At 41.6% G+C, this 23213-nt stretch overlaps 1 protein-coding gene across 3 annotated transcripts in view; it reads left to right on the forward strand.

Annotated features, from left to right (window-relative positions):
• The window catches only part of STK39 (serine/threonine kinase 39), a 438417-nt gene that overhangs the window by 120244 nt on the left and 294960 nt on the right, over positions 1 to 23213 (forward strand). For all 3 annotated transcript variants that reach the window (XM_073647007.1, XM_073647008.1, XM_073647009.1), the window contains exons 6-10: positions 1181 to 1290; positions 2303 to 2404; positions 5247 to 5380; positions 7982 to 8030; positions 8142 to 8207. In XM_073647007.1, coding sequence (XP_073503108.1) covers positions 1181 to 1290; positions 2303 to 2404; positions 5247 to 5380; positions 7982 to 8030; positions 8142 to 8207 — 461 coding nt within the window. The remainder of the gene's footprint in view (positions 1 to 1180; positions 1291 to 2302; positions 2405 to 5246; positions 5381 to 7981; positions 8031 to 8141; positions 8208 to 23213) is intronic.

The raw sequence follows: 23213 nt of genomic DNA on the forward strand, positions 1-23213 counted from the left end.
GAGTATCGCCGGAACTTCCCTCTAGCAGACAGCAGGTATTTATACACCCAGGGCAGGGTGTTAATTAGCAAAAGGAATGTAGCCACTGGGTCCTAGAGAGACATCCTATAAGAAGGTGTCTGTAATGCCAAACGAAGAGATCTCCTGCAACCAACTGCAGGGCGACTGTCACTTCTGACACATCCATGACAACTCCTCTGGGAAATTAAATATGCAAATTGCCTCTTCAGAGACACCAATTGGAAATAGCAATCCTAAAAGTCAATATCGACCCTTTAATGAGCCTTACCATATGACTCCGGATAAAAGCCAAACCAGAATCTCAATTTGCAGATACTGTGTTTAGTCTCTCACCTAGCCAAATCAGATCTCATACTTTGCAATGAGGAGGGGCAAGACCCCAAAACATGTGTTTTCAAGTTGAGATTCTGGTTTGGTTTTTATCCTGAATCATATGGCAAGGCTCGTTAAAGGGTCAATATTGTTTTTTAGGATTGCTACTTCCAATAAGTGGCACTAGAGCTCAAGTCCTCTTCCTCTCTGAAGAGGCATTTTGCATATTTAATTTCCCAGAGGAGCATGCATGGCGTATAAGTCTCCTCACTCTGACATGCCAGGCCTGGATAGTCACTCACTACAAGGAGAAACATTACCCTTAGATATCAAGAAAGCTTGAAAATCCAGAACTATTCCTAAAGTGATCATTCACCTCTTTTGACTAGGGACTATGACCTTACACGATGGTGTGCTGCTACCAAAGATCTATAGATTTATTCAATAGATGAAAAACAAAGAAAGTGGTGGCACTCACCGATCATAGATTCTTTCAAAGTATCCATATTGCAAACCATCCAGAAGAAGCATCAATAGGCATGAAACATCTGTCACCTGAAGGGCGTCACTTTAATTCACATGACTTTCATGATGCACATTTTTATGGACACTTTAGAAATAAAGAAAATAATCTGTTTTTGGTGAGTGCCACCACATTCTTAGTTTTTCATTTATTGAATGGAGCTCTAAACTTTTTGTAGTGGTCCCCATATAGTACTACTTTGAAAGCCTGAAAACTTGCGTGGTCTTAACAGAAGTTCAGAAATCTAAATTTTTACATTTTTGATTGTAAATTTGATGCGTTTTTTTTTTTTTTTTTTACATTTTCTGTCTTTCTTATTTTCAGATTTTGGTGTTAGTTCATTTTTAGCCACAGGTGGAGACATGACAAGGAATAAAGTAAGGAAAACATTTGTTGGTACTCCCTGCTGGATGGCTCCGGAAGTAATGGAACAGGTATGAGTCCGAGTGTTATAAAAGTTATTAGTTTTTTTTTGCCTTGAGAAAGGAGCTTGTACAGTCCTGAAACGCGTTGGTACAATAAAGAACCATTTAGGAATACAAATATTCTTCTCATTTACCGCAGCCCCATCAACATGATATCATCCTCTCCTACTAGTGAGGGGTATTTGCCACATAAGCCCCGTGCGCGAGCCATTGAAGGCCGATCCTGATGATAAACCAATAATATTTTTTTTTCCAGAGGCTGAGCAAAAGCACTTGCTGTATTTTTTTTTAGGACATTGCTAAGAGGAAATGTAGATAAATTAAGCCCCATGTTTGGTAACTTCCAGGAAACAAGTATGATCGAAAGGTATTCGCTGAAAAGTATAATTATGGTATCAACAAGAAGTTGAAAAATAATGTTTGTATACATTAATCCTTGCCCAACATTCACCATACATGTCGGGTGCAGGTCTATGGAGTAGGCTAAGGAGCTGGGGCAAAACCACACTCAGCCGGTGTCGACTGTATTATACAGCCAGCATGGAAAAAAAAAAGTTTTTGAGCTTAGGTATCTTGGGAACATTTCATGTAGCATTGCAATTTACGAATGGTATAAAGGAACATACCCCAGCGGGCCAGTGGGTGCTACATAGTAAATTGTAAAGGCATTAGCTACATTGTGCAATTATGGTATCATAATAGGTACGAGCAATGTCTCTGAAAAACACAAATGGAACTCGCATTCGAAAAAACGTTGGAATGAGCCCTTATACAGATATCATTAAAATATAGCATTTTCTAAGCAAAAGGTAATGAAATTTACAATTCCGCAAATGATTTATTGTTTCGGGCTGGATGTATTATTGAACAAACGCAATTACTACTTGCACGAAGACTAACCCCATTATATACCCATATAAAAATCATATAAGAAGCATTACATAATAGAGGAATATTGGACTTCCAGTAACCTGACACGTGTGTTTTTCACTAATGAGCCTCTCGATTTCCATTCCTTTAGGTTAGAGGTTATGACTTCAAAGCTGATATATGGAGTTTTGGAATTACAGCGATTGAACTGGCCACAGGCTCAGCTCCTTATCACAAGTATCCGCCAATGAAGGTGAAGATCTATGCTTATATGTTATGACCCACAGGGCCGAGCCAGTGATAACAAACCCGCTAACACACGTGTTGACCACCTCTCCGCCAAATCCAGGGGGCTGTATAATTGTCTCAATGACCAGAAGCATTGTAGCTTTTAAGAATATACCACAAAATTAATAAATAAATACATTTTGAACACTGTTAATTAATAGATCCTGAAATATCGTAATAAGTTCCATAATTGGATGTGTTAAAAAAAATGTTCCTGTGCAGAGATAATCTTATAAATGTGCCCCTGCTGTGTACTGTGTAATGGCTCTGTCTGACCGTGCAGAGGTGCTCCAGTTCCTGGTTGGCACATATCACGGGAGCATAAGTCACTTATGTTACATGAGTATACGGATGAAACAGAAGGGGCTTGCAGCTGCTGCTTTCTGAGATAACACATTTCCCTGCCTGTTTTATCACAGGAACGAGTGTTTCTCTCATCTCCAGTCCTGTGAGCTCATCGTAAATCAAGTCAGTGACATGTGAGCTTAGTGGCCGTGGGAGCTCCTACTTCACGGACTTGATTTAAGATGCTGGAGACATGGCAGATACACTGGCTCATGTGTTACCTCAGACAGAGAAATTTGCTACCTTATCCAGGGAAATGTCATTACCTCAGAAAGCAGCAGCTGTAAGCCCCTGCTGTTTCACCTGTATATTCACTTATCATATTTGACTTCAGCCTCCCCCGCCATTGGCAATGATCTGTGGTATGTGCCGACCATGGACTAGAGTAGCTGTGCACGGTCAAACACAGCCATTACATATCACATAGCAGGGGCACATTTATAAGATTATCTCAGCACAGGAACATTTTTTTTACCACATTAAGTAGTGGAACTTTTTATTATTCCAAGATCTATGAATTAAAATGTACTTTGTTGGAAAACCCCTTGAAAGGATACAAACACATTTGGGGACTTTTTGTTTTAATTAAATTAATCTATTGTTTATTAACTTAATTTTTTATTTTGGCTTCATTAATAACTTTGTACAGTTTGGCTTTTACAGGTTCTTTCATTTCTCTGCACATTGTTGCTACAGAATGAGTTCATTGAGAATCGATCAGTGAGCTAGGGAGTTTGTAACTCTTTTATCTGTCCTTTTCTGAGCTCCCCTCAGCAAATGTATAACTACAGAGCTCAACTTTCATATGTAACTTTCATATAACAGCTAAGAGGAGTTCAGAAAGACTGGTAAAAGAGTAAGGGCAAGTTCATACATTGCATATTTTACACAGATTTGTGGTGCAGGTTCGCAACAATTTACAGTGCAATACAAGTTAATCGGGTTTTTAAAATCCTATATACATGTTCTGGGAAAAAAACACACGAAAATTAAAGCACTGTTCGGATTTAAAATCTGCAGCACGCTCATTCTTGTCTAGAATTTCATTGCGGATTTCAGCCTATTCATTTCTCTGTATTGCAGTAGGTTGGAATCCACAACCAAGTCTCCAATGAAATCTGATCTGCAAGTAACACATGCGGATTCTGTCTGCTTATTCATTGCGGATTTGTGATCAAATGTGTGAATATGAACTTACAAACTTCTCATTAGAATGAGTTTACTGATGGATTCTCAGTTAGCTCATTTTGCAGCCAGAAATAGATAGTGTAACACAAAGGCAATAGAAGGCAAGCGGTGCAAAATCTTTAATGAAACTGTATTACAAAATGATTATTAGCTCAAAAATACATGGATTTAATAATTATTTATTTGTTTCAATTAACATTGAAAAATCAAAGCTAACCCTGCATAGCATAGTTGAAAAGGAGTAGAAAAGGGAGCATGAATTAACTTTAATGTTATATTTCATATAAACCTCAAATCAGACTACATTTTACAATACAAACTTCATTAACTATTAAATAGATCAAGCACACCTGATGAGGCTAGTGTACTTGTTTTGAGAATTCCTGTCAAAATGGCTTTATAATCCTTTTTGAAACTTTCCCTACATTATGGTTTACCCAGTGAGGTGGATTCACTAAGCCATAGGTCAGGGTGAACAGTCCAGAAAGAAGCATAGATGTGGTGGAATACGAAAGGCAAGTGAAACAGCTGGGAACAGAGGAGCTGGACATGCTGGATAGCAGAAGGAACAGTGGAGCTGGTTATGCTGGATAGCATGGGGAACTGAGAGGAACAGCAGAGATGGATATGTAGGATGATACCTTGATTCCTCAGAGCTGAGCACCTTGGAACAGCAAAGTTGGATTGGCAGACAGGCTCCTTGATATAGCAGAACTGAGTGTGCAGACAACACCTTAGAATAGCAGAGCCGGATTGGCAGACAGACATCTTGATGAAGTTCTAGTAGCATCCAGCAGTAGCAGAGCCGGTTTTGTCTTGTGTCTAACCAGAGTGTCAGCACATGGTAGCATTGTGTATCTGCTACCTGAATACTCAGGTGGTGAACAGCCACCCGCGCCAGCCTTAAAAAGTCCATGTGCCAGGTTACATAGTAAACCAATACCGCACAAAAGCAGAGACGGCTGCCAGGGAAAGAAGTTGCACGGACCTAACACAGGACAGTTGAGTAACACTCTGCCTGATATTATAATGAGCATTTCAAGAGAATAACTCTAGTTGGACTCAAAATGCTCATCTTAATTTCAGGCTTCATAACTTTTCAAGGATTATGAAGGCATTCTGCATTTTCATTGTAAGTACACTAGTTTCATCTGGTCTAAGAGGTCTCTTTATTAATATCTACAGTTTATTTTGTGCCATATAGTGACTATTTTTTGCTTTTAAACCTCCAACTGTGTTGTATCATTTCTATAAAAATCCTATGTATTCTCTAGGTCCTAATGTTAACCTTGCAAAATGACCCCCCGACTTTGGAAACTGGAGTGGAAGATAAGGAGATGATGAGGAAATATGGGAAATCTTTTAGGAAGTTAATTTCACTCTGTCTCCAGAAAGACCCATCAAAGAGGTAAGTGACTAAAGCCACAAACACATGGACAAACTTCTGCCCATAACGAGTGGCGATCATTGACTTAACTTTGTTCATGGGAAAACCCCTTTAAGTTTAATCAATAAATCTTGAAATAATAATAATTTCAACAATTGGATGTATTTAAATAAAATGTTCCTGTGCTGAGATAATCCTATGGATGTGCCCCTGCTGTGTACTGTGTAATGGCTGTGTCTGACCGTGCAGGAACATGGTCTGATCATACCACAGCTCCTGGGCAGGGGAGGAAGGAAAAGAGTATACAGACATTACAGCACGGGATCACACCTGATTCTTTCTTTGAGGTAAAACATTTTTTAAAAAGAGGCAGGGAAATGTTTTACTTCACAAAAAGAATCAGCTGTGATCCCTGCTGTCCTGTCTGTATACTCTCTTTTGCTTCCCCCCTGCCCAGGAGCTGTGGTATGATCAGACCATGTTCCTGTACGGTGAGACACAGCCATTACACAGTACACAGCAGGGGCACATTTATAAGATTATCTCAGCACAGGAACATTTTATTTAAACACATCCAATTGTGGAAATTATTATTATTCCAAGATCTATTGATTAAAAGTAACTTTAAATAAACTTTGTTCATGGGAAAGTTTGAAGGGCTTTCTGCACGCATTTCATGCAAACTGTAGGGGGACGAAAAATGGTTAATGCAAGTGTTTGGTGCTGATACAACATTCTTGTTTTCTGCAGCAGATCCCCTCCTTGTGCTGCCAACAAGGTTTATTTTTTAGGCAGCATAAAATATGTGATCCGCCGACATTTGCTCATTCGTTTGCTGAGATGTTTACACCGATCAGTGGTCGGAAAGGAGCTTTCTTGCCCTTGTAAAAATATGGCTGATGACGGTGTCCCTACAATCAATACGAAATCTGCAGACATCAGACACACGACCCCAAGTTAATAAAAAAAAGTGCAAACACTAAAAATATTCACAGCCTTAGGTATATTCGAGCAAGAGATGTTCCTGTGGTTTTCTCATTGCAGTCAAATAAATATTTAAACATTGAGAAAAGCCGTCATCACGATTCCAGTTATTATCTTCTGTATGTGACGGCGCTCCCTAATCTCATAAGACAGAAATTATATTCCTGCCTTCGTGTCATGCCGAGAATTTTTTATTTTGAAAACCTTTATCTACTCAAAACCAGTCCAGTGTTATTATACTTATTCTCAGTATTCCAGATAGTCAGACTGTTGATGGTACCAGAATCAAAGATGTGCGGAATTGCTCGATGGGATCATGCAATAGAAATATTTTAGCTGCCTTGTGACACTTTAGGTTCCAAAAAGTTGCAAAAATTGATACCCAATCACAGGTTTTGTATGGCAGTCTTATTGCAGGGAGTGCTGGAGTAAGACGTTCTTAGAGTTGTACACCTATTTGATGAATTTGGCACAACTTTCAACTTTTCCCAGAAATGTACCCCAGCCTGACAATTTTGTGGCATAAATTATGATTCCCGATTTGCGGGGAATTCAGACATATGCCTCGATGGGGCCACCGAACAGGTGCCGAAACACAATGTGAAAGCACCCTTAGCCAATTATCTTTGCATCTACAGAATATCTCTTTCTCCCATATCTTAGGTGTCAAGAAAGTAAAGATTAGGGAAAAGCGACAGCGTCAGAATGGGAGCCACAAGGAATTACATCACAGGACAACACCTTCAAAAATTGCAGAAATGTCTAAGGGTTTGATCCACTTCTGCAGCAGAAAATAACTAGGGAAAGTGATATCATGTCTACTGATACCTGCCGAGATATGGATGCGATCGTCAGTTATCGTGCACAATGTCACATTTATTAGAATAGGATACGTACACGATGCTGACCTGTTGCAGATATTAGTAGACTTCATGTCAAGTGCTCTTCCCAGCGCACAAGTGAGCAGAGCAGGACAAACCCTTTAAAGAGGACCCTTCACTAGATTTTTTCATATAATCGGAGTACCTCCTGCAATTTTCACTGCTCCACTGATTCTTCTGTGACCCTCCATTACAGTAATGTCTTCCGATAATAAAGATGGTAATTTTCCCTACAACCAACTGGGCGTATATCACACAGCTTTTCAGTGGGTGTTTGCTTTTTCTCCTCTGACACTACTGGCCAATCAGAATACAGCCGCACCCACATAGAAGTTTTTTGGTGTACGCCCAGTTGGGTGAAAAAAAAAAAAATTCTCTATTATTTCTGGGGCATAACTTTGGAACGGAGGGGCAAAGAAGAAAAATAAAAACTGTTCTAGAATCAGCAAAGCAGCTGCAATTGTAGGAGGTACTCAGGATAAAATTAAAAAATCCAGTGGAAGATCTCCTTAACATCACTGTTTGGATGACAATTCAGATCTGTTCTTTCGAAGATTCAATCATGGATGATAGGTGTGAATTAAAGTGATTGTTCTGTTGGACCTTGGGTGTCAGAATCTGATCCTCTGGTGATGAAGATGCTTTAAAGCTTTGTCGTTATCATTTATTTCACTTTTTTGTTTACATTATTTATTTTCTTATATTTAATCAGTATTAAAATACTTATTTTTTATTTGTTTTTATTCCCTTTTTTTAGGCCCACGGCAGCTGAACTTCTAAAATGTAAATTCTTTCAAAAGGCAAAGGTACATGTCCCGTTATATCGTGTTATTGTAATAGTGGTGCAACTACAGCATTATCTTGTGTCACTGATAATATCACCAGAACTAAAACTTTTTTTTTTGTTAATTGTACAGAACAGGGAATATCTCATAGAAAAACTGCTCACCGGAACACCAAATATTTCTCAGAGAGGGAAAAAGGTAAGGTATCCCCTCCCAAGTAGCTAGTCTACAGATATTAAACATGGCTGGTGCCCATTTGGGCAATGTTTGGAGCTTGAGTTCACTCACTGGAGATCTTCCCGTTGAGTCTGGCACAGACATATCATATTCCCTCTGTGAAACATCAGAAAAAATGTGTTTGTCTGCATTTATCTGGGTCAAATAGAGGTACAGCATGGACCTAAAGCAATCTCTGGGTGCCATGCAACATGATTGGGTAGTATGTGTCAGCGGGTGGGCACTCCATACTCTCTAAGTATTTTATAAGTGGCTTGTTTATAGATTTATAAGAAAGTAGTAATATCTATCTTCTGTCTCTGGAATGATGTGAGAGGTATGTCAAGATTGGCCTTCTACTGTCAGAGGATCAAAGAAGGGGTCTGGTCTGGGGGTCTATCAGGAGCTTTTAGGATGACAAGTGATTATGCCGAAAAAGCCCTGAACTCTTAGGCTATGTGCCCACGATGCAGAAATGCTCCGGATTTTTCCTGAGCGTTTCTGCATCTCCCTGGCAGAAAAAACGCATGCGGAATTTACATGCGTTTTTTCAGCCAGGTAGAAGCGTTTGTGAAGCGTTTTGCACATGCGATTTCGCATACGGGTTGTCAAGCGCTTTCCATGCGATTTTAGCATCACTTGGAAAGTGCTTGACAACTTGGTCACACTATATAAATCCATGCAACCGGCATGGATTTTATATAGTGTGACCAAGTTAGTTAAAAAAAGAATAAAAATGGTAAAAAATAAAAAAAAACAACATTATACTCACCTTACGATGGCCCCAGGTCTCCTTATCCGATGCGTCCTGGCTCCCCGGCAGCTCGCGGTGGTGTAAAAGGACCTGCCATGACTTGTTTTAGCCATGTGACAGGTCACGCGACCGCCGATGTCAGCGGTCGCGTGACCCATCACATGACTAAATAACGTCATAGCAGGTCCTTTTACACCATCGCGAGCTGCCGGGGAGCCAGGACGCATCACTACGGAGACCGGGGACCATCAGAAGGTAAGTATAATGTGTTTTTTTATTTTAAATTCTTTTTTTTACAGGTACTATGGTACCCGGGTCTGGATGAGAGTCTCCTCTTCTCCAAACTCGGGTACCATCCGCACATTGAGTCGCTTAATATCTGCGTGTGCACATGTAGTGATGCGGATATTAAGCGATTCAATGCAAGTCAAAACTGGGATTACGCAAAGTAATTGGTAGTGCTGTGGATTTTTCCGCAATGATAATCCGCAGGGGAAATTTCCGCAGCATGTGCACAGCACAAGCGGATTATCATTGGGGGACATGGCAGACCTTATACCAAACGTTTTTTAAGCGTTTCTGCAGTGGAATTGCTTAAAAAACGCATAGTGGGCACACAGCCTTACAGACCCTTTGGAATGTAGTAATATTTTTTTTGAAATGAGACTATAAAGGCCATACAAAGCTTCTTCTAGATTGTTCTGCCCACAGCCATAGGTGCGCTCGTTCAGCTATGCTCTACTGTGTTCTCTATGATAAAACCACCAATAAACAATTCTGCAAGTGAATTATCTCTAGGAGACCAAATCTATCTAAAATTGTACATATCCGATCGACATCTCCCCCAACGATCAGCCAGCCCGTGTCCGTTTGTACATTAGAGTATCTGCCGAGCCTGTCGATATCGGCGTATTCAGCCAACAATTGTCTAATGTATTTGGGGATCATAAAGGGGAATTTAAGAAAAAATAATTATTTAAAGGGGTTTTCCTACAAACAACAGTTCATTTTAATCAATAGGTCTTGGAATGATAATAATTTCCACAATTGAATGTATTTAAATAAAATGTTCCTGTGCTGAGATAATCTTATAAATGTGCCCCTGCTGTGTACTGTGTAATGGCTGTGTCTGACTGTGCAGGAACATGGTCTGATCATACCACATCTCCTGGGCAGGGGAGGAAGGAAAAGAGTATACAGACATTACAGCAGGGGATCACAGCTGATTCTTTCTTTGAAGTAAAACATTGTATAAAAACAGGCAGGGAGATGTTTTATCTCACAAAAAGAATCAGCTGTGATCCCCTGCTGTAATGTCTGTATACGCTTTTCCTTCCTCCCCTGCCCAGGAGATGTGGTATGATCAGACCATGTTCCTGTATGGTCAGACACAGCCATTACACAGTACACAAGGGCTCATTTATAAGATTATCTCAGCACAGGAACATTTTATTTAAACACATCCAATTGTGGAAATTATTATTATTCCAAGATCTATTGATTAAAATGAACTTTCGTTCGTGGGAAAACTCCTTTAAGTGACTTAAGGAACTAGTTTTTCTAACCTCGGATTGTTGCTCCGTCGATGACCATCGTGCATGGTCTCCAAAATGGAGTGATCTAAACTTCCAAGATCTCAACCCCAGGATTGTCCGTTCCAAGGGCAATATCTGTTTTACCTTCAATTCGAAAGAGTAGTGAAGTTTGAGGAGTAAGAAATGGTTGTGAGAAAAGATCCAAACAGCAAGAAATAGAATGATTTGTAGTGGGATATTGTCTAAAAGAGGCAAGTTGAATAGAACTAAGCCATGGCAGAGCGGCTAAGGATGGTTTTGAAAAACTTTGTTCTATTTGAACCCAGGGTTCCAGTTGCTGATGATGGCATCAATCCACCACTCGTGTCACATGTGTTGCCACATAATAAGTTTTCAACTCAAGCCTTGGGTTTACACTGTCTTATTTGCCTGATCCCTGCTGGTTTACCTGTCCGAGGGAAATTATTTTGAAGATGTACAATAAATTAAAAAAATTAAGAAGGCGTCTTAATTGTGAAGGTCTGAGAAAGATACAGAATGCGTAACTTAGTAGAACTTTTATTTTAGATATCTTGCATTGCCCAAACCAAGTAAAGACCCCTATAGACCTATAGAACTAAGTTCCCTTAATGTCTTTAGTAAAGGAGAAAAATTACGATGAAAGGTCGAAACTGGATCATTAGAAAAAATATAGTAACTGAGTCACCCACGTATTAAAAAAAACATCTGTTAGTGCCTTCCTGGTTGAAGAGGGTAAAGAAATGGTCACAACCTCTGGTTTTGATATATTTTGAAAATAGAAAGTAATCGATAGGAGTAAAACTCCCTCTTCAACTTGGCACTCAAAGTTGAATAAAGTTCAGTTTTTTATTTTTGCATTCACCAAATAATTAGTTAAACGTTTTCGGTCTCAGATCTGACCTTCATCGGAAAAGTAGAGGTGGCTCCCACAGCGACGCAAGTCACCACCACTAGCGCATTTTTTCTGGGGGTTCCGTCTCATGAGCATTCAGGTTCCATTTTCCCTTTGGAGGCTTTTTACAGCTCTGTGATACCCAAAAAATCCTACTAGTTGTTACATGAAAATGCTACCTGGATCCTCCTCCATTTTCTAAATTGGGAAGCTCCTGTATCCTTCTCTCACTTTGGCCACCTCTACTTTTCTGATGAAGGTCTGATCTGAGACCGAAAACGTTTCACTAATTATTTGGTGAATGCAAAAATAAAAAAACAGAACTTTATTCAACTTTGAGTGCCAAGTTACTTTGTCCATATCTATAGAACAGAAATGTAGTTAGCCTGTTAGTTTTTAGGCCCATGGTAAAAAAAAAATGAAAAAATGGATGGGTTGGATGACCTACTTGTGCACCATAAATAGTGATTGTACGAGTGCTGTATACTACCTGATGTACCTTTCTGTTCAATCCGGCGTCGGCACAGAGCGGTCACCGATGGCTAATGCTGGCGATTCAGCTGCTCCATATCAACAGAGCAGCTCTTACTTTTGCGGGCTGTTCTCTCGAAGGGGTGTGAATGCCGAAAACATGCTGTTTAATAGCAGTTAGGCAATGAGGAGCCAGCTGTCAATGAGCATCGGCAGTCATGCCTGTCAACAGAGCAGAGCGGAAGAGAAGCCACTGCCCTGTCGATAAGATGTCAGCAGAAGCCGCTGAATTGCCGTAAAGAGCCGTCTGTGACCACTCTGTGCTGGCGGAGGTCGATGCCGGAGATAACAGGCAGGAAGGTAGCAGCTACCTACCTGTTCATTTTTGGGCCCATAGTAGTCCTGGACAGGCCCTTTTAAGCTTTTACCACTGTGATATCCAATTGAGATCTAGTCTGATGTAGGAAAGGTTCCAGACAGAACATAAAAAGAAGTAGTAAAAGGGGACCCGCCTGTCGAGTACCATTATATATCTGGAAAGCTTCAGAGAGGACACCATTCACCCGAACACAAGCTGATGGACCCAAATTCAAAGATTTTATCCATTTCATCATATTTCCCCAAAGGCCTCTACAGATTAGAGTTTCTTTCATAAAAGTCCAATGAAAGCGATCAGAGCCCTGACAGTAACCCAAGTGGTAAGTGCTTCATTCTACATCTATAAATGATATTTAGAGCCTTTGTTGTTTTGTCACAGACTTCTCTGCTGGGCACAAAGCCCGGGCAAATGATGTCCGTCAAAAGAGGTGGTCAGGAGGCTAGTAGCGATATCGGCCCAGTGTGCTGGATCCTTTCCAGGTTTATGTATCCCAACAATATTTTCTCTGAGGGAATCACAAAGTAATGACAAATTTTCTATCAATACATTAAAGAGTAAACATTGTTTTAATTTTTTTTCATAAATCAAAGGTGCACAGGAAATTAAATAACTTTGTAATATATCTTATCAGAGAAATCTGCTTCTTTCTTCCCCCTGGATTGATATTTCATTTTCACTTCATGGGTAAAATCTGTATTCAGTGAAGACAAATGATCACAATGCTGAGATAGGAGATGACGGTTGGTACTTTTAAAATTCTATGGAGGAGGGAGGAGCTAGAGGCCAACACAGACATTCTGCTGCAAGATGACAGTTACAATTTTCCATAGAACCTCATGAGCACCAAGTGTTATTTCCTATCTCAGTAATAAGAAGTTCTGTGTTCACGGACGACCGATTTTACCCATAAATTGAGAATCTTAAGAATGAAAGATCAGTCCATGGGGAGAAAGAAGCAGATTTCCCTGATATGATATATAGCAAAGTTTCTTATTTTCACGTGTGCTATTGATTTATGAAAAAAATATATAATGATGATTAATCTTTAAATGAAAGCAAGTATGCATATTATTTCCTTTCCAAATGGATAGTAATGTAGGGATACATTTGGTTTGAGTGCTTTACCAGGTTGGGTATCTTTTATTGCTGCTTGTATTTCTCTCTCAGTAATTGGGGGTTCCATGGAGTCTATTACATGGTCTATGGAAAGAAAGATCAGAATTTTTGACAAATTCCATTTTTTTCTTTTAAAAAAAAATTCTTCACCAAGTTTTGGAGTTGGAATCCTTAGAATGATACAGTCCAGCATTCTAATGTCTGCCTCTGTTGGAATATATTTCTGTATCATTACCCTCAAGTAATGAGCTATTGCGTTTCCAGCCACTGTCCTGATCTTGGAAATGTAATAACTATTGAGATTGTTACTATTGCGTGAGCCGAGATTGTAATATTATCTTCTACGGCTGATTGGATTATTTTTTTTCTCGAACATAAAGATACACATGTTACAGTTGAGGATACATGTCATGTGTTTGTGAAGACAATGAATAAGCTTGATCTGATGGGTTTAGAGTTCACCACTTATGTATAATCAGGGGGTCATGAAATGTAATTAAAGGGGTACTCCGGTATCAATAGGTTATCTATTACTAGATAATTTCTCACAGTAAAATGGAAGTGAGCCTGCTCCACAGTCAATCTATCCGAAGTCCTCTATTCTGGAGATCGCTGGGGGTCTCGGTGGTAAAAACCCAACAGTAGTACCGTAGTTATCACCTATTGTTGGCTTATCCCACCACAATTATTGGTGGAAGAAGTTTTTTGTCTAATCAAACTGCTTCCCATCATCAGTTTACTCTTAGAGAGAGACAAAATGGATGTTAAAATATATATATATATATATATATATATATACACATACGTACATATATATATATATATATATATATATATATATATGTTTTAGACAGATTTGTGAAATGCGACTTTTACCAAATATCACATTTTTTTGGTGCATCTCAGGTGTTCTAGCAGAGTTTGCAATTTGGTACAATTCGGCGCAATGTACACTGTGAGGATTCATATTCATAAGTCTGTAGTCACAGAGAGTAACTTAAGACTGTAGCCTAAAGCCGGACAAGCCCTCTAATGGCAAAGTTAATGAGGTAGATCTTTTAAGCTGTAGGTCAAGGTGAGCAGCATGGAGTGGAGGAGATGAAGCAGTGGAGCGGGATTTGCCAGACAGCACACGATTCAGCAAGCAGCACGAGAGCAAGCTATACAAGATGACAGATGAGCAAGCAAAGTTGGAAACAGTAGATGCAGCTTACAGTCAGTTAAATACAGGAACAACAGATAAATATATGCATCTTCCAGCAGAAAATGGTTAACCACAGGAAGAGCGGAGACATATATGCAATCAGGTACCTAGCAGCAGTGATACGATTAACCACTGGAATAGCAGAGATGAGTTAGTAACTTGTCATTTGACTCAGTAGAGTTTATAGCAACAGGATTCATTGGGCTGAGCTAGGAAGTAGGAGCTAGCTGCTGAAAAGCAACCAGAAGTTGCAGGAAGGATAATCAGCCACCTGGCTGGAAGAAAGTCTGCAGTATGATTAGGCTAAATCCTGCAAAAGCATGTGGTAATAAGGTGCTATACTTGCTGAATACTCAGGCAACTCATGGCTGCCTGAGCCGGCCTTAAAGAGGTTGTCCAGTACTTTTTAATTGATGACTTATCCTTAGGGTAAGTCATCAATGTCTGATTGGCCGGAGTCTGGAACATGGCACTCCTGCCGATCAGTTTTTACCAGAGTCGGCTGCGGCCGCCGGGCGGAAGTACTCTCTTGCAGAGCTGCTCCATCTCAGGATAAATCATCAATCAAAAAGTAGTGGACAACCTGTTTAAAAGTCTAGAATGATGACATCAGAGATGCTTGCTGGGTCACTAGAATAAGAGAAGACTTACAGAAGACTAGCACTGGAGCCAGGACAGGTAACACCTGTGCTAAAAGCTCTCCCTTCATGATGACGTTTGCACATGCTTATTAGATGCTTTAATACAATACATAAGTTCTGTTTCAATCTATTGCTGCTAATGTGCATGTGTATTTCCTGAAACAATAAGTAGAGGAATTTCCCCCGTGGCCATTTTCAATTTTTTTTTTCTTTTTTTTTTCACAATCTGTATTGTGAAGTTTTTTAAAAATAAATTTAACATGAAAATCTGACTTATGCAATAGATTCTTTTCTGATTACTCATTCCCTTTTTACGTTGTTTGCAGTATATCGTCTTTGTAATTTGTATTTTGGATGTACCAAACATAAGGCTTTCACTGAACCGTGTTGAAATAAACTGTAAAAGGGATCGTGCTACACCCACGGCAGCGTCCTGACAGGCTGATCATTATACCCCGGTTATTATTTTCACCAGCTTTAATATCCTTTCCTTCTTAGCCGCTGGAAAGAAAGTGCACTGGTTTGCAGTCCTCTCTGCGTGTAATGTAGGTTAACGCTTGCTATTGCCCAGAGCCATGTGTCGTCTCTCAGAGCTCATTACCATCATTGTCACAGAGTGTTTCATCCAAGTGCTTTCCAATATGCAAATTTCTTTAATTTGTATCTATAAAAACCTGAGCACCTTTCCCGAATGGTGTTAACTGCTGTGTGTTCCCTTGAAGAGGCTAATGCACTGCGTACGGTGAGAGCTCTGATTCCTGTATCTGTAGAAAGGAAACTATTGATGTTGATTTTATTGCCCTCTGGGGATTGGGTTTAGTGCACACAAGTCTGGAGCTATCACCTTCAACTGACCTTCAACTATTGTGTTAACATTTGGCATTTTTAATAGGAAGTTTTATGTCTTTAAATGTTATCTACTGGTTTACTGTATAAAAAAACATCAATTTATCGATTAGTGTAACATACTTACCTGATCTCGTTCCAACATCATCTACTTCCGCTGTCAGACTCTGGTAACAAACATCAATTTATCAATTAGTGTAACATACTTACCTGATCTCGTTTCAACATCATCTACCTCCGCTGTCAGATGTCTCCAACTGATTTATCTCTAGGCGTAATCTCTTTTAGAGGCACCCAATAACTCCCTCTTGTGTTTCTCCTCCTACATCACCTCCCAACTATTTGCCATGTATTTTAGTAATCAGTGGACCAAATGGCATGTTTGGTGGCCAATATGGCCGAATCATGCCTTGTTTAACCCCTTCCCACTGCTGCCTATATTTGTTCTTGTTTAGTTTGTTTTTCTTTTTTCTCCCTTTTTTATATTTTTTATTTTTTTTGTAGTTTTGAACTACATTCATGTTACATTAAGGTATCGGAAAACAAAAATCAAATGTGAAATGGCTGCAAAAAAACACAATTTTTTTTTTTTTAGCTTTATTTTTATGGCGTTCAGTTTGCAGTAAAAATGACCATGTGAAATTATGTGACACATTTGTGACGCGCCCCCTGGGTCGTGGGGTACTTGGTAGCCGGGCCGGTCGATGCTGGGGGATGTCACAGTGGCTGTGACCCGGTCCATGACCCAGGGCGGTCAATGAAAAGGGGATTATAGAAAAGGGGAATAAAGTTTTTTTTAGAGATAATGTCCGTGACGCCACCTGTGGTATGTGGCTATATGGAGCCGCCGCTGCGGTGCAGATCCACTGGAGCTGTTGGTAACGCAGCAGAGTTGGTTCAGCTCTCCACAGGCAGAGCTAAGCTCCAGGGCAGTATAGATGGTGATTAATGAGGTAGATGTTGCTGTGCAGTGTAGTGCAGGTGATGGCGCAGATAATAATTCCAGGACACAGTGGGGTGCAGTCTTCAAAGTTGAACTCCAGGTTACCAGTACCAGAGTAACCTCCCACGTTGTCCTGCGTTCACCAAGGAAGTGGTTCAGCAATCTATCAAGTATCTCAGGAGTACTTAAACGGGACCCCGTTCTATGTTCCTTTCTCGGTCGTCTTCCTGCGCTGGCTCTCACCGTCCTGCCCTGCGCCTCACACTCAGTGTCCCAAGCCAGTAGCCTCGGATCTTGTCGGGCGACCTGCAGTCCCCTGGACCCTATGCGGCCACCTTTTCGGCAATATAATTGTGGTAGTGGGCAGCTGCACCTTGAAAGTACAGAAGCCTCCGGTTTCTAGCTGAGCCTTGTAGTTCTCCACTAGTTAAGGGCCGGTCCCATCTGCGCCCTGATCCCTCCACGTCCTGGTAGATTCAGGCGCATGGGTGGCATCCGCACTCCCCGTGCCCCTAGGATCCCTTCTGTTTCTCATGGAGCCTTCCCTGCTCCCTTCCTCGTCCTGCCAGTCCACCTGGGCCTCTCTCTCTAGGCCCGCTCCTCTGAGCAGCGCTCCTACAGAGCTCCTGCTCCCACTCCTCCTCCTCAGGCTGTCTTCTCTGACTGGACACACTCTAGATGGTTCCTTGCTTTCTTATTGACTCGCCCCCTGGGCCGTGGGGCACTCGGATCCGGGCAGTAGGAGAACGATGGGAGTAGTAGTGGCGACCCGGTTCCGTGGCTCAGGGTGGTCAGACCAGTGGCAGTCTTTTAGATGTTTCAGATAATGTCCGACTACGCCACCCGTGGATTGCGGTTATTAGGAACCGCCGCTGCAAGGCAGTCCGCTGGGGCCGATGAAGTGTGCAGCTGGGATGGTGTGACTCCCCACGGGAAGAGTGCGGCCCCAGGGCAGTGTAGTGGATGGTGGGAGTGATGGTAGTGCGAGTCCCGGTGCTGATAGTGCTGGAGGCGCGAAGGAGAACACAGACAACAAGTTACAGTCCAGGGTCTTTACTCACAGTTCATTTGTTCCGGGTCACTTCTGTCAGCAGTGACCACCCAAGCCGTGCTGCGTCCACCAGGTGTGGAGCTCGGTCAACTCCCAAGCAGTTCAGGAGCATGGCCCAGGACCCCATTTTATCCTTTCTCTGGCCTGCCTCACCAGTGACCCACTTTTGTCCAGCTGCCGCGGACTTGTGCGGTTAAACGTGGGCCCCGTCCTCCACTGTCCTATATGGTGCCTTCCTAGCAGGTTTGATGAGGTGTCGCACCAATAGATGATCACGACGACCGGTCTTTGGCTGAGGGTTGTTTCTCCTCCACCAACTTGGGATCCGGTACCCTTAATCTGCCTGACCCTGCACCCTGGATTCTCGTGGGTTCTTAGGGTCCCTTCCACCTTCTTGTTCCTGAGCCCTTCTGTTTCTCTGTCTCTCCTTCTCTTTCTTTTCTGTTCTGTTCCTTTCTGTTCCTTCCTCTTGGAGCTGAGATGAGCCAGAATCTCAGCTCCCCTTCACCTCCTCCTCGGCCTCTCACTAGGCCCTCCTGGAGTAGAGCTCCTACAGAGCCTCTACTCCCTGTCTTCTCCTCTGGCTGAACTGACCCAGAACTAAGATGGTGCCCACCTTTTATACCTCCCTCTAGCCATGAGCCCAGGTGACCAGCAACCAATGGGCTCCTTCCTACACTCAGAAACCGCCCCCTATCTGCCCCTACAGCACTGGGTGTTCCACCCCTCCCTCCCCACTCCAGCAGGGTCATGGTCTGTCGTGCCTGCACTTATGTCTAGTGGGAGCACCGTTGAGCTGTCCCTCGGAAATGGGGTGTGTGTGCTGCATGCAGCTAACTGAGCCCTGGTCCACACTCCATCCTTACCTGGGAGTGGAATATCACACCTCTGGCAGAGGTGCAATACCCCTGTAGCGGCCGAACCTTCGGGGCGCTACATTATACTCCTACTAAAGTGCTCCCCTAAACTCCTACCTCCACCCACACCCACTACATGGTTCCACCCTCCAGCTAGGGACCAGGGACTGTGCTCTCCCTTAGGAGCAATCTCGCCCTTCCCTCTGAAGTGGAGTGTAATGGATGCAAGTGTGTGGGTCCCGGGCAGTACTCCATCCTTACCTGAGAGTGGGATACCACACCTCTGGGTAGGGCAGTACCTCTGTGGCGACTGAACCCGCAGGGGCGCCACATTTGCTCTCGGCTTCAGAAACGTGAATTACTAGAAGTTATCAGCTAAGTGAGGAAGCTCAGCACCATATGTTAATCCAAAACACCGAAAAAACCCACCAAACAATAGAGATCCAGGGTGCTTCATCGGTGTATCGGCCAAATATATCAACATAAGAAGAAAAAGTTGGCACTCACCGTCACTTAAAAAATCCTTCATTGCACAAAAAAATTAAAACATGGTTGCAGGAGAAATGGAACATGTAATGGACCATACTTAAACTTAAAGGGGTATTCCTATCTCCAAGATCCGATCCCAAATTTTTTATTTGCTATGTCTCTTTCCTCATTTGCACAGATTGCAGGACCTTAGGTATCCATGGTTACGACCTCTAGCAACTAGTTAACTAACTTTATCAGTGGTCGTAACCATGGATACCTAAGGTCCTGCAATCCGTGCAAATGAGGAAAGAGACATAGCAAATCAGAAAAACTATACAACATTTCTAACTGGAGGTATTTGTTAATATTATTATTATTATTACACCTACTACATATTGGGATATGATCTTGAAGATGGGAATACCCCTTTAACCGCTTCCCGACCGCCCACTGTAGATAAACGTCGGCGCTTGCTGGGCTCTGTGCAGCGCCGACGTTTAAAAACGGTGGGTGGTCTCGCAGCGCTCAGGACCCCCAGGGTCCTGCAAGCGCTGTGGGAGCAGTGCAGAGCATTAGCTCTAACAGGGAACATCATCGGGACCTGATTAGATCAGGTCCCAGTGATGTTAACCCTTTGCTGTCTTCTATATGCCGCGATCTATAGTGATCGCGGCATATAGAAGACAGCAGGAGGAGAGGGGGTCGTCCACTTACCTCTCCGACGACCCCTTGATTCCTTTCAGGACCTGGCGTTGCTATGGCAGCTGGAGGTCACATGACCGCCTCCAGCTCTGCCATATATGGTGTCCTTCCTGCCTGGCTTCAGCCTGCAAGCTGATGCCAGGCAGGAGACTGTGAAACAGTCAGTGAAGATCTCATATAATGTAATACATGTCTATTACATTACATGAGATCAGGGATCAGAAAAATAAAAATTAATGTCCCATACAGGGACTAAGTAAAAATGTAAAAAAAAGTAAAAAAAATGTTTTGAAACTGTTAAAAAAAAATACAAAATAAATAAATAAAATATTAAACCGATAAATCCATATATTTATGCAAAAATAAAAAAAAGTACACATATTTGGTATTGCCGCGTCCGAAACAACCCGAGCTATAAAACTGTCACACTAATTAACTCCTTCTGTGCACACCGTAATAAAAATAAATAAAAAACGGAGCAAAAAACTGCTTTTTCATCATATCGCCAAGCAAAATGTGGAAAAAAATGCGATCAAAAAGCAAAATGGAAATAAAAATGGTACCGCTGAAAACGTCATCTTCTTCCGCAAAAAACAAGCCACCATACAGCACCATCAGCCAAAAAATAAAAAAGTTATAGCGCTCAGAATAAAGCAATGCAAAAAAAATATTTTTTCTATAAAATTGTTTTATTGTGTAAAAGCGCCAAAACATAAAAAAATATACAGTACGTGTAGTATCGCTGTAAACGTACTGACCCGAAGAATAACGCTGCCTGATCACTTTTACCACACGCAGAACGGCATAAAAAAAAACCTCAAAAAACAATTCCTGAATTGTTGGTTTTTGTTAATTTTACCTCCCAAAAAACGGAATAGAAAGCGATCAAAAAATGTCACGTACCCAAAAATGGTACCAATAAAAATGTCAACTCGTCCCGCAAAAAACAAGCCGTCACATGACTCTGTCGGCCGAAATATGGAAAAATTATAGCTCTCAAAATATGGCGATGCAAAAACTAGATTTTGCAAAAAAAAAGCGTCTCTTAGTGTGTGACAGCTGTCAGTCATAAAAACCCGTTATAAATCTGGTATCTCTGTAATCGCACCGACCCGAAGAATAAAGTAATCACATCACTTATACCGCACGAGGAACGGCGTAAAAAAATAAATAAAACCAATTCTTCACCTGCTACTGATTTGTTTATTATGTCTCCCAAAGATCGCAGTATGGCTCGGCACACATTTATCCTGCGCTCTGCGCTGAGCACTTACACCAGAGTTTCCGTGTAAATCTCTGAAATACGTGATTCAGCCGGAACCCATGACGGAAGATTCCCTGTAATGAGGCAGATATAGGCCACTGTGGATGCCGTCTGGCCTGTGATCCCACGGTGTCATTTGTTTTAGGCGTGCATAAAAGTGCGGTTGGCCACAGTTTTGTGCACTTCTGAAAAAAAGGACACCGCTAAACAGAGGCCAGACGGAGTCCAGAGTAACTCTGCTGCCTCATTACAGTGAATGGATCCCGCAGGGGTTTCATCTGAATTACATCACTTGGAAATTTAGATGGAAACCCCGATGTAAGTGCTCAGCCTAGAGCGCCGGATAAATGTTACATAAAATGTTCCCAATAAAAGCTTCAACTCAGTCCTCACAAAAAGCTAGTCCCCACTCAGGTCCGTCATCTGTTAAAAATATAAGGGACTTCCAAGTTACTAGTAGCAGAAAAGCTCTGGAAAAGCGAAATGGCCCTTGCCCCCCAAAAGAAATTCAGAAAATTTTGTGCTCCCAAATCCTAATGCCTATTCTACAATAATTTGTTCTCCAATTGTCAAATAGCGCTCCGTCCCCCCCAGATCTCGCCGTATGGCTGAGCGGTACGATACAGCCACATATGGGGTATTGACACTTTTAGAAGAAATTGTGTGACACATTTCGGCACCATGTTTACCCATTGCCTTGTGTGAAAATGTAAAATCTGAGGGTAAAACATTTTTTTGTGGTAAAAATATAATTACGTTTTCTTCACTGCCCAATGGTATAAATTTAAAAATTAAAAAATACTCACTACTTCCCTAGATGAATTCCTTGAGAGGTGTAGTTTACAAAATGGGGTCACTTGTGGGGGTTTCTGCTGTTTCGGCATGTCAGCAACTCTTCAAATGTAACATGGTGTCTGCTGCCTATCCCAGCTAACATAGCGCTCCTTTCTCTTCCGAACCCTGCCGTACACCAAAGCAGTGGTTTTCCCCCACATATGGGGTATCGGCGTGTTCAGGAGAAATTGAACAACAAATTTCACGGTGCAATTTATCCTGTTACCCTTATGATAATACAAAATTAGGGAATGAAAAACATTTTTTGTGGGAACAATGTGAAAATTTTATTTTTATGGCTCAATATTATAAACTTCTGTGAAGCAGCTGGGGGTGCAAGGTGCTCACCACACATCTAGATAAGTTCCCTAAGGGGTCTAGTTTCCAAAATGGTGTTACTTGTGGGGGGTTTCCACTGTTTAGGCACATCAGGGGCTCCCCAAATGCAAAATGGCGTCCGCTAATTATACAAACAAATTTTACATTCAAAAAGTCAAATGGCGCTCCTTCCCTTCCGAACCCTGCCGTGCGCCCAAACAGTGGTTTGCCTCCACATATGGGGTATCGGCGTGTTCAGGAGAAATTGCACAACAAATTTCATGGTGCAATTTATCCTATTACCCTTATGATAATGCAAAATTAAGGGATGAAAAACGTTTTTGTGGGAAAAATGTGAAAATTGTATTTTTACAGCTCAATATTATAAACTTCTGTGAAGCAACTTGGGGTTCAAGGTGCTCACCACACATCTAGATAAGTTCCCTAAGGGGTCTAGTTTCCAAAATGGTGTCACTTGTGGGGGGTTTCCACTGTTTAGGCACATCAGGAGCTCTCCAAACGCAACATTGTGTCTGCTAATTATTCAGACAAATTTTACATTCAAAAAGTCTAATGGCGCTCCTTCCCTTCCGAACCCTGCCATGCGCCCAAACAGTGGTTTTCCCTCACATATGGGGTATCAGCGCGCTCAAGAGAAATTGCACAAAAAATTTTGGGGTCCATTTTTT

This window comes from Phyllobates terribilis, unplaced genomic scaffold (assembly GCF_046119375.1).
Source record: "Phyllobates terribilis strain yellow unplaced genomic scaffold, ASM4611937v1 Scaffold_9__5_contigs__length_417890890, whole genome shotgun sequence".
NCBI classification, from domain to species: Eukaryota; Metazoa; Chordata; class Amphibia; order Anura; family Dendrobatidae; genus Phyllobates; species Phyllobates terribilis.